Here is a 13,340-nt window from a genome sequence, read left to right on the forward strand (position 1 = left end):
CATGGATGCAGGGGAGTCTGAGTACCCGTGGCATCAGGGTCATAAATGCAAGGGAATTCTGAGTACTTGTGACATCAATGAACTGGGATCGCGTTCATACCCATTGGCGAAGTCTGAGTAGCCATATGGGTGGTCATCCCGTATTAGAGCCACAATGTGAGACAATAACTTAGGTTTTTGCCATGATTAGTAAATTATGCATGGTGCGGATGCAAAACAAACAACCCTCTCCGTCCAAAAATTTTGCAAAATTTGAGGGCATGGACGTGAGCAACCTTGTGATAAAACTTTTCCTCTTTCTATGACTCTAAAAATTAACTTTGGAAGAATAGTGAATACTCCATCTTTGTCTCGAGCGGGAGGAACAATTGAACACTTTTGACGAAATTCGCATGCTATGTGTGTGAGCTTATTTTTCTATATCTCAAGTGTACTTATACCATCTAGAACTTGCCCCATTAGTCTTTCAAAGCTGAATTTTGATTGTGTTTGGTTGATAAAATAATCATAGACCACCTTGTAACATTAGGAGCCCACTTTAGCCTAAAAAGCCTACCAATACATAGGAGTTACCCCTAGTCACCCTCTTTGAGCCTTTGGACTTCTCTTTGGCAAACACATTAAAAACCTTGATCCTTCTATTTTCCCTCTTTTAAACCTTGCCCTTCTTGAACTTAAGAATACAATTTGAGGCTAAAAGCCTAAGTTGGGGTGGTGAAAATTTAAAAAGGTATAGTTGGGACATGAAATCATAAGAAAGTGACTACAAGCTTAAGCTAATAAAGCAAAAATGATTATAAGAAAGAAAAGATCCAACAAAGGAAAGAAAGACATGATTTATGCAAAAAAAGAAAGAAAGAAGAAAGTGAGAAAACCAAGAAAAGACAATGTGGGCATAATAGTAAAGGAAAAGTAGTGACCCACTAGCAAAAAGTGAAAAGTGTGTGATGTAGAAGTTTAATAATCAAGTTAGAGTCATCATGATCATTGGGTAATAAAGTGTGGACATACATGTAAAGTTGTCTCACAGTAAAGGGTGGTGTTGCTTGAGGACAAACAAGGTTTTAAGTTGGGGGTGTTGATGAGTGGTGATTTTACCACTCATTTGCACTAAATATTTGTGCACACTACCATGTTTTGCATAAGAAAATGAGACATCATCATGATTTGAATGCACTAATATCCATATTTTGCAGGTATATAGTTGAGAAGGTAAAAAGATATGGATTGAAGCTAAAAAGGGATAAATGAAAGCAAAAAGAGTGCAGTTAGAGACCTGGAGCAGTTCAGCCTCAGTTACCGCGACCGCAGTTCTTGAGCCGCGATCGCGGTCAGTCAAGATGGTTCGCATAATGCGATCATGGAGCACGACTGCAGTCGCGTAGCCATGATCGCAGTTGAACCTATGCGATTACGGCCAAGCGGGAGTATGACCTAGGGCAGTTTTATAATTTCTCTTGGACGAATCCCAAACTTTATATAGACAAAAAGTCTTTCTTCTTTAGGTATTTCTTACCTCATAGATATTTTTAAATTAAAAGCCAAAAAACCTAATTGGGTAAGTGTGTAACTAATTTTGGAGGCTTGATTTCTTAGAAATTCTATGAAGAATGAATGCTTTGGATAATCCTTATGGTATATCTCTCTTTGCTTTCTTCATAAGTAGCTAAGTAATTTAGTCCTGTGATTATGTTGAACTAAAGTATAATTGTGTGTATCTATTATTGAATTTGCATGATTGTTAGTTGTTGAGTATGGATTCCGCCATTGCTTGAATTTATGAGTTGGATTTGTGGGTGAAAACCCCAAATCTCCAAATGAGTTTAATGGGTGAAAACCCCAAACTCTAGAAACCCTTTATTATCCTTGAAAGGAGGATGAAAGTGAACATGAGGTAATCCATAACATCATTGAAAGAGGGTTATGGGGGGGACAAAACAATGATGGACAATTAAGCCTATAATTTACTACCTTTTGCAATCTTAGAAATAAGTGTAATTAGAGTGTAAATCATGTCAAGAGTCATCCTATAAATAGGGATGCTTGATTGAAGTTTTAGGTGATTACGAATTGCATACTTGTTAGGTGCTCGAAAGAGCCAATGGTTGAAATTGTTTTGGTTTTATTGAAAGATTAACCACAATAATCTTCGACCTAGACTATCCTTTAGCTAACAACTAAGTTTCATGTTAAGCCATCATCAACCCACATGTTTTTACTTTTAGGTAGATATAATCCCAAGATCTCCTACAATCTTGATTTTAAATCAAAAGTGTCATATTTGTGTATTGTTGATAAAAAATCATTACAAACTAATTCCCTCCATTTTATTTTACATGTCGTATTTATTAGCATTTCGGGTAACCTTTTAGTAATTAGAGCACCCATAGGACTTGAAATTTATAATTCGCTTATTGTAGATTCGACCCCAACTCAAGTTGGGTTATTGGCAACGACCGCCTCACCCTTCAAACATAAGAGTGAGTTGAGTGTTATCAACCTGGTCAATAATTTTGGATCGGGTGTTGGGTCGGGCCAATATTTATTTTATTTTCTATTATCTGTTTATTTTTCCTTTTGGACCATTTGGTCATGTTTTGTTGTTGAACTATTTTATTTTATTTAATAAAATTCCAAAATTTAATTAAAAAAATCAGAATATCTGATAGAATATTAATGTTTTAATTAGAACATGCTATATTTTTTTGTTTAAATAAAATCATGATACAAAATAGAAAACACATATAATACTGAACTAACCATCTTGAGAACTGTGTCATCCACTTACGCAAATCACAAATACCATGATGCAACCACTAGGAGGTATAAAATGAATGAACCAAAAGTAAAAAATCACAATGAGGATTCTTACAATTGTTTCTCCTAATTTCATTTTGAAAAAGAATGAGCAATTATTAAGCATATGATGACGCATTTCTATTAGAACTTTGGACTTAATTTTGAAAAAATTTAATGCGTGTTCTTAAAGATTTATTACATAACTACTTAAAATATATTCACCTTTTTTATTATATATTTTTGTTTTAATAAATATAAGACTTTATGCATGTTTCAATTAATATTGACGTATATAATTAAAAAAATAATAATTTGATAGTATTAACTTTTTCGCGTAATGAAGTTATAAACACAAAACTTTTTCAAAATATGAATCATAATATCTAGTAAAATATTTATTTTTAATTATAAACATTCCATAATTTGATGTCTAAACAAAAATCTGACAAATTTACTAAGATTGAATACATATCAGGCTTCTCAATTATTCGACTTTTTTCGTTTAAGCACCTCAATTAAGCCATATACCTATTGAACCCTTTACTCCTTCACAAAACATGTCAATTGAGCCCAATCGCTAACGTGGCATTGACATGGCGTGACATGTATAATACACTCTCATTGAGAGAGTGAGAAACCATGATTAATTAAAAAAATTAAACATAAAAAATTTCAACCAATAAAAAAACACATAAAAAGAATTTAAAAACACACATAAAAGTAATTTAAAAAAACTATCATCTTCTCTCTTCTACACATACATTCCTCGCTATTAAAACACACTAAACCCACGCAACACACACAGATTCTCTCTTCTACACAACATACACAAAGAATTGATATCTACACACACATTACAAAACACATAGTCCATATACGCACACAGCTCACAGAACCCGCACAACTCACAACACACGCAGCTACATATATACAATACACACAGAAGAATCGGGGAGGAAAAAGGGAAAAACCAATAGCAAAGAAGTAGGAAAAACAAGAATTTGGGGAAAATAGTAGAGAAACTGAGAGAATAGAGAGAAAAAAGGTGCCAAGAAGAGACAATTGGTGGAGAGACAGTGAACGTAAGAGAAAGATGCGAGAGAGATTAAAGAAAAAAAGAGAGAGAGGGAGAGAGAAAAGGATCGATGGGGTTAGAAATTTGACCCGTTTTTCTTTAATTTCCTTCGTCGCCGAGCTCGCTGGAGCTCCGGCGAAATGAAAACAGCGACCCAGCCCTATTCACGATCAAACCCTCGTCGGAGATTATGAACGGGTTCTGTTGGTCATCGTGATTTTGCTATAAGACAAATCAAGAAATTTAAGGTAACTCAATTTGCAAAGGGAGGACGGTAGGGGTTCACTAGGTGAGTTTGTTTAAAGATCAATAAATATCAGTGCCTGCCATGGTAGATGATCCATATCCAACGAAATCTAGCTTTTTACAAATACCCAAAATACACTAATTCATTTGAAATTGTTGTTGGGTATTGTTTTGGTGGAGAAATAAAGGAGTGAGGGAAGATGGATATTGTTGGGTATCTACGGAATCAAAGTGCTTCAATGGTGGGGAAAGGGGTATCGATGGAATCGAAGTGCTTCAATGGTGAAGAAAGGGATATTAAAAGTAGAAGAATATATATATATACACACACACATTTTACGTTTCTGTTGTGCAAAAATGAGAAAAGGGGTTCTATTGTGCAAAGATGAGGAAAGGGGTGTTTAGAAGAGAAGGGGAAGGGGGTAGGATTGGGTAGGGCTGTAGTGGGGGTATTAATATTTTTTTTTTAAATTTTAATCTAATATATTAAAAAATTATTTTTATAATTATTTTAAATTAAAATGCCACGTATCATTATTTAATTTATCATATCATTAGCGTGTGCATATAATTTAAATTTTTTGCCTTAGGTTCAATTGAAATTATTTAAGAAAAAATAAATGGTTCAATAGACATATGAGCTAAATGAGGTTTTATCAAAAAGAAGTGAATAGTTGAGGCGCTGCCCTCGTTTACTATTCTACATGATCCGGTCAAAAGTTTTTTCAATAGGGCGGCTAGAAGGAAAAAAAAAAAGCAAAAGAAAAAGGAAAAGGACAACACTGGAAATGCTCCCCTGCTTGCTTGTCTCTTTCCAAATACTACATACTATTTGAAGCCTTGTGGCCATCCTGCTTGCTGCAGCCATCTGAAACCCTAATGTATCGTTCCAAATAGATCATCGTTTCACATTTTCCTGCACAGTGAGTCACGAGTGCCTCCCTCTCCGCCGTTTTCGGATTCGCCGGATCGAGAGGCAACGACGATTCAATCTTGAAATAAGCTTTCGGTCCATATGGCGAATCCAGTTGAGGAACTAACCTCCATTTCTTCATCAGTGGCAACATCATCCACCAAACGCAGAATTCAGATTTTTCGCAATGAGATCCCGTCCATTCTCACTAATTCTGGTCTGCATTTTGTCTCTTATGGTTCATTATATGCATGTCTTTTTTGAATTCTTTTTTGGAGATATACTCTGTTTGCTACGACGGATAGCATTTTCTTTTCTTTTTTGGCCAAGTATTTTTTATGCGCAGGAAACATTTTGCATTCAAAAGGAGCAAGTTACTTTTCCTTTACAGATATTCTCTTAGAGATGCATAATTTTCAATGTAAAGTATCATCAAAACGCTGTCCTTTCAGGCTAAATTTCACCTTGACCACAATGCAACACTGGAAAATAATCCAGCTTAGGGTAAAATAATATTTCTCCATATAGGTGCACCCATAGAGAAGAAAAAGATCACGTGTCTTCATATTCTTTATTATTTTATCAGTAGCATAGGAACAGAAATATGAAAGGAAATGGAATAATAAGGCTATGCCCAGGGGCGGATTCAGGATTTTCAGTGAGGGAGTTCAGTAGTACATATACGGACTAGTCGAAGGGGGCAGCCTCTACTATTGATACAAGATCTCCTGCAGTCAATGTAGCTTGTCAAGCAGCTCTCTGTAGCATGCCATTATCTTGCGGCCCTAATGATTCAAATGTTGTGTGATGGAAGCACCCGTATTTGGAAAAGTTGCTTTGTGTTTGGCACATTAACTTATCAAGAACTATCAATGACGAAAGGGCTTCAACGTCAGCCTGGTGTGTGTTTGATGGTTTGATTGTTTATTTGCTCATCCTGGTCAATCATTTTGTCATTGATTACACCATTCTCTTTTATCTTAGCTACTTGTTGATACAATTGGAAAACCATAATTTACGGAGCTTATTGCAGAAGAGGAGTATTGGATATGGTTATGTTGCCATTGTACTACAATGCTAAAGTATCACCGTGTTTTCCTTTTTAGTATTCATTTCAAATTTTGGTAAGAACCATAAAAGACATCAATTTTTATGGTGAAAGTTTGTTAAAGTCAGTGGAGAACCTTCAGCTTATAGTTGTAATAGATGGGAATGATTGAGGAAACTAGCATTTGTTTTCTCAATCCATTCCATTAGTGTTCAGGAAGCGCTCACATTGTCGCTTAATGTGGTAAAACGAGGCGATGTGAGGGTCTATCGCTAGGATCTGAGGCGATCCACCCCTGCAGAAGAGACAGCTTCCGGGGTTGTAGTGGTGAGGCGTGTGAAGCGAGATAGCGCTCGCTTCACGTTGCTGTCCTTTTAAGGGTCGATTTTAAATTAAAATAATAGAGTCCACTTGTGTTAAATTTCAGATTTTCTAGGGTTTTTTACTCCTACTGCTGGGACTCCACTACTGCTGCGGCTCCACTACTGCTGCGACCAGACATAGATAATTTTTCTTCTTCTTCCCCTACTTCAAGCTTACATAACAAGGGAAAAGAAGTTGCTACTTCAAGCCGAGTTGAGGAAGATGAGGAAGTTGAAGATGATAATGAAGGAATACAAGATTTGGACAATCTTGATGTAGTAGATGAGCTTTAGAAGAATAAGAATTAGATGTTGAAACATTATTAATTTAGATTTTTTTTCTTTTTGTCTTCTTTCTTGTGGTCTGTTTTGCTATTTTGCTGCATTGTTTTGCTGGTCTGTTTCGCAGCAATATCAAACCTTTGATTTTGGTGTTTAATTTAAACTTCTGCTTATACACATTGTCTTTATTGCCAATATAGATGTTGCGGTCTGTTTAGTTCTTTCTTACTATTTGGCTGCACTGTTTAGTCTTTTTTCTTTTAAATTGCGCTTGACTTCACTGAAGCAAGCACTTTGCTTAATGCATGATGGGAGCCTTGTCGCTTTTTCCGCTTCCCGCTTCCTTGAACGCTGCATTCCTTATTTTCTCTTGGTAGAATTGAATTATAACTGGATCATCCTAATATTTCCGAACAAGTCCTTTATGGGCTCTTGGATGAGTTTGCATTTCCCAATCCAGTCTTTGAATTTTCGACATCTAGGATAACTAGCTGAATTTTCAAGAACTGGGAAGAAATATTCGAATGATTACATATATTTATGATGCTTTCTCTCTAACGGCTCTCTCTCTCTAACGGCTCTCTCTCTCTCCGCACCCCCTCTCTCTCTCCCGCGCCCCGGCCCCCGGCCCCCCGGTCCCTGGCCCTCGTCGCCGTCGCCGACCTTCGGCGCCGACCCGACCCGACCTCCGGCCCCGACCTCCGGTCACCGGTGCCGACCTCCGTCGCCGCTCTAATGGCTCTCTCTCTCTAACGGCTCTCTCTCTCTCTCCCTACCCCCTCTCTCTCCCCCTCGCCCCTCGCCCCGGTCCCTGGCCCCCGTCGCCGTCGCCGACCTTCGGCGCCGACCCGACCCGACCAAGCCGCTCCCCCCTCGCGGTTCATACCCCCTCCCACCCCCACCCTTTTCTGTCCATACCCCCCCGGTCTCCAGCCAGCCGCCGCCCGGTCTCCAGCCGCCGATTCGGCCTCCAACAGCCGAAGCTCGGTCTTCAGCCGCAGCTCCGTCTGCACCCGCCGCTCGGTCTACAGCAGCCGCAGCTCCATCACAGCACCGGAAACCCGGTCAACGCTGGGCGTGGTTTCCGGCTTGGTCTACAAGCGTAATCCGGTGACTTCTAACCTTTGTCATTTTATTTTATTTTAATTTATTTTATTTTATTTTATTTTATTTTATTTTATTTTATTTTATTGCATTCTGCGTATTAGGCTAGTAGTAGCCCCTGTACCTTGAATTGCGTGGGATTTGTGGATATTGTCTGTTGTCTGTTGTTGCTGTTGCTGTGGTGTTTGCCCCCTAATTGAGTATAGTTTTGTTCCTAGAGTATTTTTTCGAATTTGTATTTCTTGTATTTCTTGCTGCTGCTTTGCTACTACCATCGTTTATATCTTTATATTTGCTTATACTTTCGTGTAGTTGTGGTAGTGGGCGGTAATGGGTGGATAGGGCCATGTCCGAGGGGGTTGGGGCATGGGGCCGTGGTGGGGGCGGGGGACGAGGAAAGGGCGGGAGTGGGAGGGAGACCAAGGTTTGGCTGCGGGGGGGATAGTGGAGGGCGTGTGGATAGTGATGGTAGGCTGAGGGTTGGGTCTTGGAATATAGGGACCCTTCAGGGTAAGTCCATAGAGCTTGTGAAGATTCTTAGGAAGAGGAGGATCAACATTGCGTGTGTTCAAGAGTCCAAGTGGGTAGGGTCTAAGGCTAGGGATGTGGATGGTTACAAGCTGTGGTACTCTGGGAGCGACAGGCGTAGGAATGGAGTTAGCATCCTAGTAGATGGAGAGCTTAGAGGTCAGGTAGTAGAGGTGAAGAGTATCAACGATAGGTTGATGACTATTAAGTTGGTCATTCGGGGGTTTACCCTGAACGTGTGTAGTGCTTATGCGCCGCAAGTGGGATCGGAGGGGGAGGAGAAGATGCAGTTTTGGGAGGCTTTGGAGGAGGTGGTGAGAGGCGTGCCTAGCTCGAAGAAGATTGTTGTAGCAGGAGATTTCAACGGGCACATCGGGGCGTTACCGGGAGGCTTTGGTGATGTGCATGGTGGTTTTGGTTTTGGGGAGAGAAACGAAGAGGGGGCTACCCTATTGGAGTTTGCGAGGTCCTTTGGGCTGGTGGTGGTGAACTCGGGCTTCCCGAAGAAGGACGAGCACCTGATCACCTTTCGAAGCGCGATAGCCAGGACCCAGATTGACTTTTTGTTGCTTAGGAAAGGGGATAGGGCGTTGTGTAAGGACTGTAAGGTCATCCCGAGTGAGAATCTTTCGACCCAGCATAGGCTCTTGGTTATGGATTTGGGTATAAAGAAGAATAGAAAGAGGAGGAGTAAGGAGTGTAGACCTAGAATTAAGTGGGGCGGCCTGACGCCAGTGAATGCGTGGGAGATAGGGAGAAGTTGGCGGGAATGGTGGTGTGGGAGTGTAGGGGGGACGTGGATAGTATGTGGGATAGGGCGGCTAGGTGCATCAGGGAGAATGCAAGTGAGGTGTTGGGTGTTTCTAGGGGCCGGGCCGGGCACCATCGGGGGGATTGGTGGTGGAATGAAGAGGTGGAGAAGAAAGTTGGGGACCAAGAAAGGGGCGTATGCTAAGCTGGTGGAGAGTAAGGATGAAGAGGAGAAGCGGGTAAACAGGAAAGAGTACAAGCTAGCGAGGAAGGAGGCTAAGTCAGCAGTCACGGCAGCTAAGACGGCTGCTTTTGAGAGCTTGTATGCAGGGTTACAGGGGAAAGGAGGGGAGAAAAAGTTGTTTAGACTCGCTAAGGCTAGGGAGAGGAAGGGTCGTGACCTCGATCAGGTGAGGTGCATTAAGGGGGAGGACGGTAGAGTGTTGGTGGAGGACGGCCACATTAAGAGTAGATGACAGTCATACTTTCATAGGCTCTTGAATGACGAAGGGGATAGAGCTATTGTGTTAGGGGAACTGGAGCACTCAGAGGAGTGTCGGGATTTTAGGTATTGTAGACGTTTTAAGGTAGAAGAGGTTAGACAGGCTGTTCGCAGGATGCGAAGGGGTAGGGCGACGGGGCCAGATGAGATACCGGTGGAGTTTTGGAAGTTCGTTGGAGAGGCTGGTATAAGGTGGTTGACTGGATTGTTTAATGAAATCTTCAAGACGGCAAAGATGCTCGAGGCTTGGAGGTGGAGTACCATGATCCCTCTCTATAAGAATAAGAGTGACATCCAGAGTTGCAATAACTATAGGGGGATTAAGTTATTGAGTCACTCTATGAAGATCTGGGAGAGAGTGGTCGAGGCGAGGCTGAGACGGATAGTGTCTATTTCGGAAAACCAGTTTGGATTTATGCCTGGCCGCTCGACGACGGAGGCAATTCACCAGGTACGGAGGTTGGTGGAACTGTATAGGGAGAGGAAGAAGGACCTGCACATGGTGTTTATCGACCTGGAGAAGGCTTACGACAAAGTACCCAGGGAGGTGCTTTGGAGATGCTTGGAGGTGAGTGGAGTACCGCTGGCATATACCAGAGCGATTAAGGATATGTATGATGGAGCGAAAACTCAGGTGAGGACGGCGGAAGGAGACTCAGAGCATTTCACTGTCCTGACAGGATTGCATCAGGGATCTACTCTTAGTCCCTTTTTGTTTGCATTGGTGATGGATGTGTTGACGCGGCGTATTCAAGGGGAGGTGCCGTGGTGTATGCTTTTTGCAGACGATGTAGTTCTGATAGATGAGTCTCGAGGGGGTGTGAATGCCAAATTAGAGGTGTGGAGGCAAACTCTTGAGTCTAAAGGGTTCAGTGTGAGCAGAAGCAAGACAGAGTATGTGGAATGCAAGTTTAATGACGTGAGGCCGGGGAATCAGGTAGTAGTGAAGCTGGAATCACAGGAGGTATGTAAGAGGGATAGTTTCAAGTATCTCGGGTCCGTGATCCAGAGTAACGGTGAGATTGACGAGGATGTCTCGCACCGTATTGGGGTGGGATGGATGAAGTGGAAGCTCGCGTCGGGGGTGCTGTGTGATAAGAAGGTGCCGCCCAAGCTTAAAGGCAAATTCTACAGGGTGGTAGTCCGGCCGGCCATGTTGTATGGAGCGGAGTGTTGGCCAGTTAAGAACTCCCACATCCAAAAAATGAAGGTGGCAGAAATGCGGATGTTGCGCTGGATGTGTGGGCTGACTAGAGGGGATAGAGTTCGGAATGAGACTATCCGGGAGAAGGTTGGTGTGACGCCAGTGGAGTGCAAGATGCGGGAAGCCCGATTGAGATGGTTCGGACACGTGAAGAGGAGGGGCATGGATGCCCCGGTTCGTAGGTGTGAGAGGCTAGCGTTGGATGGTTTTAGGCGGGGTAGGGGTAGGCCGAAGAAGTACTGGGGTGAGGTGATTAGGCGGGACATGGAGCAGTTACAGCTCACCGAGGACATGACCCTAGATAGGAAGGTCTGGAGGACGCGAATTAGGGCAGAGGACTAGGGCCAGGTTGGGTCGCTAGTGTAAGGAAGTACTTGGTGGGGGTTTTATTCCTGTTATGATTCCGTGTTCCATGTTGTATTACGAATCTGTGTGCTTTCCGCTGTTTTATATTACTTATGAGTGCCGTATTTATGTTATGTAATCTTGTTCTGTGCTGTACTATGTGTTTGTGTGGTATCTCGTGCCTTGAGCCGGGGGTCTATCGGAAATAGCCTTTCTACTTCTTTAGAGGTAGAGGTATGGACTGCGTACATCTTACCCCCCAGACCCCACTAGGTGGGAATACACTGGGTTTGTTGTTGTTGTTGTTGTTGTAGGATAACTAGCTGGAGCACCCATGATGTAATTCAACTAAATCTAAAAAATGATACACACACACACATATATATACTAGAGGAGCATGACCGTGTCAGCACGGGCCCAATATTAAGATATTTTGATTATGTACGATAAGTTAGATTAATGTCAATTTGAATTATGAATTATAAAACATGAATACACAAAACATATTAACTACTTGATAGTATTTTTCTAGGAGCCAAATTATCTCACAAGATAATTATGTATAACTTACTAATACAAATAACAAAATTCGATGCATTTTAAAGTTTAGATCTTTATTTGTATGACTAAGATTTGTTACATTAAGTATAAAATATGAGATTAAAATTGATACATAAGACTTGACACCTATTATATAAAATAGAGAACAATTGTTGGGAAAGATATAGTGTTATCTAGTCATTGCATATTACATTGCATGTGGGTTGCAATTAATAACTCAAAATTGCATCGTATTCCGCTACTAAGCAGACATAAACATCTTTTGCTTTCGTTCCTCTTTTTCTTTTATTTGTCAACTTGTTCTTTGAAGTTAAATTATTTTAAATTTAAATTTTAAGTGTTTCGAAATTAACTGATAAAGTTGCTGCCATGTGATCAGGAGGTCACGGGTTCAAGCCTTGGAAACAGCCTCTAGTAGAAATGCAAGTTAAGGCTGCGTACAATACACCCTTGTGGTGGGGTCCTTCCCTAGACACCGCGCATAGTGGTAGCTTTAGTGCACTGGGCTGGGCTTTTTTTTTTTTAATGTGTTTCGAAAATTATATAAAAAAGAAAACTATAAGTTACCATCTGTCATATTGATTTAAGTTATTTGACTTTGAGAACACGATAAAACATATTTCTGTAGGTGTTTTATCGAATTTTGCTTTTGTATATGTTCGTACCATTGAAACGTAGGAGTTGTTTGTTAGAGTGTATAAAAATAATTTTGAATAGAATGTATTGGTAATGTTTGCATTAATACTGCTTGTATTAGTAATATTGGTATTATTTATGCTATCATTATTTCTTATACACTGTTTGGTGTGTTGTATTAGAACTTACCTTTTCAATTTTTATACATTTAAACAAAAGTTTTTTCTTAAAAAAAAGATTGCATATACATTCTAAGATTCATCCTTGATCTAGCACATGTTCAATATATGTTATTTTTTATCTCTGTTTATGTGACACAAATAGAATTTAGATAGTTAATCATACTTTTAATATGTATTTAGATAGTTTAAGCTGTTAACTATTGTAAGTTATAATATTTTTAATGTAATTTTCAAATAATACATGTTACTTTTCTTGTCCAAAGTTTTGTAGCATTGATAGTCAATTATATTTTTAAATAATTTAAGTTTTTAATTATTGTGATTTATAATACTTTTTTTCTATTCCAAGTTAAGTGGCACTAATATAATTTCGAGAGTCAACCAAATATTTTATATCTTTTAAATTTTTTAAGTTGTTAATTATTGTGATTTATAGTATTTTTACCTATTTTTTTGAAATATATAGCAGATTAAATTGTTTTTAGCTATTTTAAGTTGTTAATTATTGTAATTTACAATACTTTTTATGTAATTTTTGAATAATATTGTTACTCTCCTTGTCTAGAGTTTTGTGTCCTCAATAGCCAATTATATTTTTTAATAATTTAAAATTTTAATTATTGTGATTTATAATATTTTTTCTGTTCCAATTTAAGTGGCACAGTGCTTAGATGATCATAATAATTAATTAGGGATGATATAGTAAAATCACGATTGAATCAACAAAACATAAATGTTTTAAATGACTTACATAATTAATTAGAAGTGACATAGCTAAATCACTATAAAAAATACTTGTGAAA

General features: G+C 39.7%; 1 protein-coding gene across 5 annotated transcripts in view; it reads left to right on the forward strand.

Moving 5' to 3' along the window:
- The first annotated feature begins 4,862 nt into the window (after positions 1-4,862).
- Positions 4,863-13,340, forward strand: part of LOC107850201 (protein ILITYHIA) — a 59,321-nt gene continuing 50,843 nt past the window's right edge. For all 5 annotated transcript variants that reach the window (XR_007048696.1, XM_016694616.2, XM_047401861.1 and 2 more), the window contains exon 1: positions 4,863-5,250. Coding sequence is in view for 4 of the 5 variants with exons in the window: in XM_016694616.2 (XP_016550102.2) it covers positions 5,136-5,250 (115 nt within the window). In the remaining variant the exon portion in view is untranslated. The remainder of the gene's footprint in view (positions 5,251-13,340) is intronic.

Source organism: Capsicum annuum, chromosome 12 (assembly GCF_002878395.1).
Source record: "Capsicum annuum cultivar UCD-10X-F1 chromosome 12, UCD10Xv1.1, whole genome shotgun sequence".
Lineage (NCBI taxonomy): Eukaryota > Viridiplantae > Streptophyta > Magnoliopsida > Solanales > Solanaceae > Capsicum > Capsicum annuum.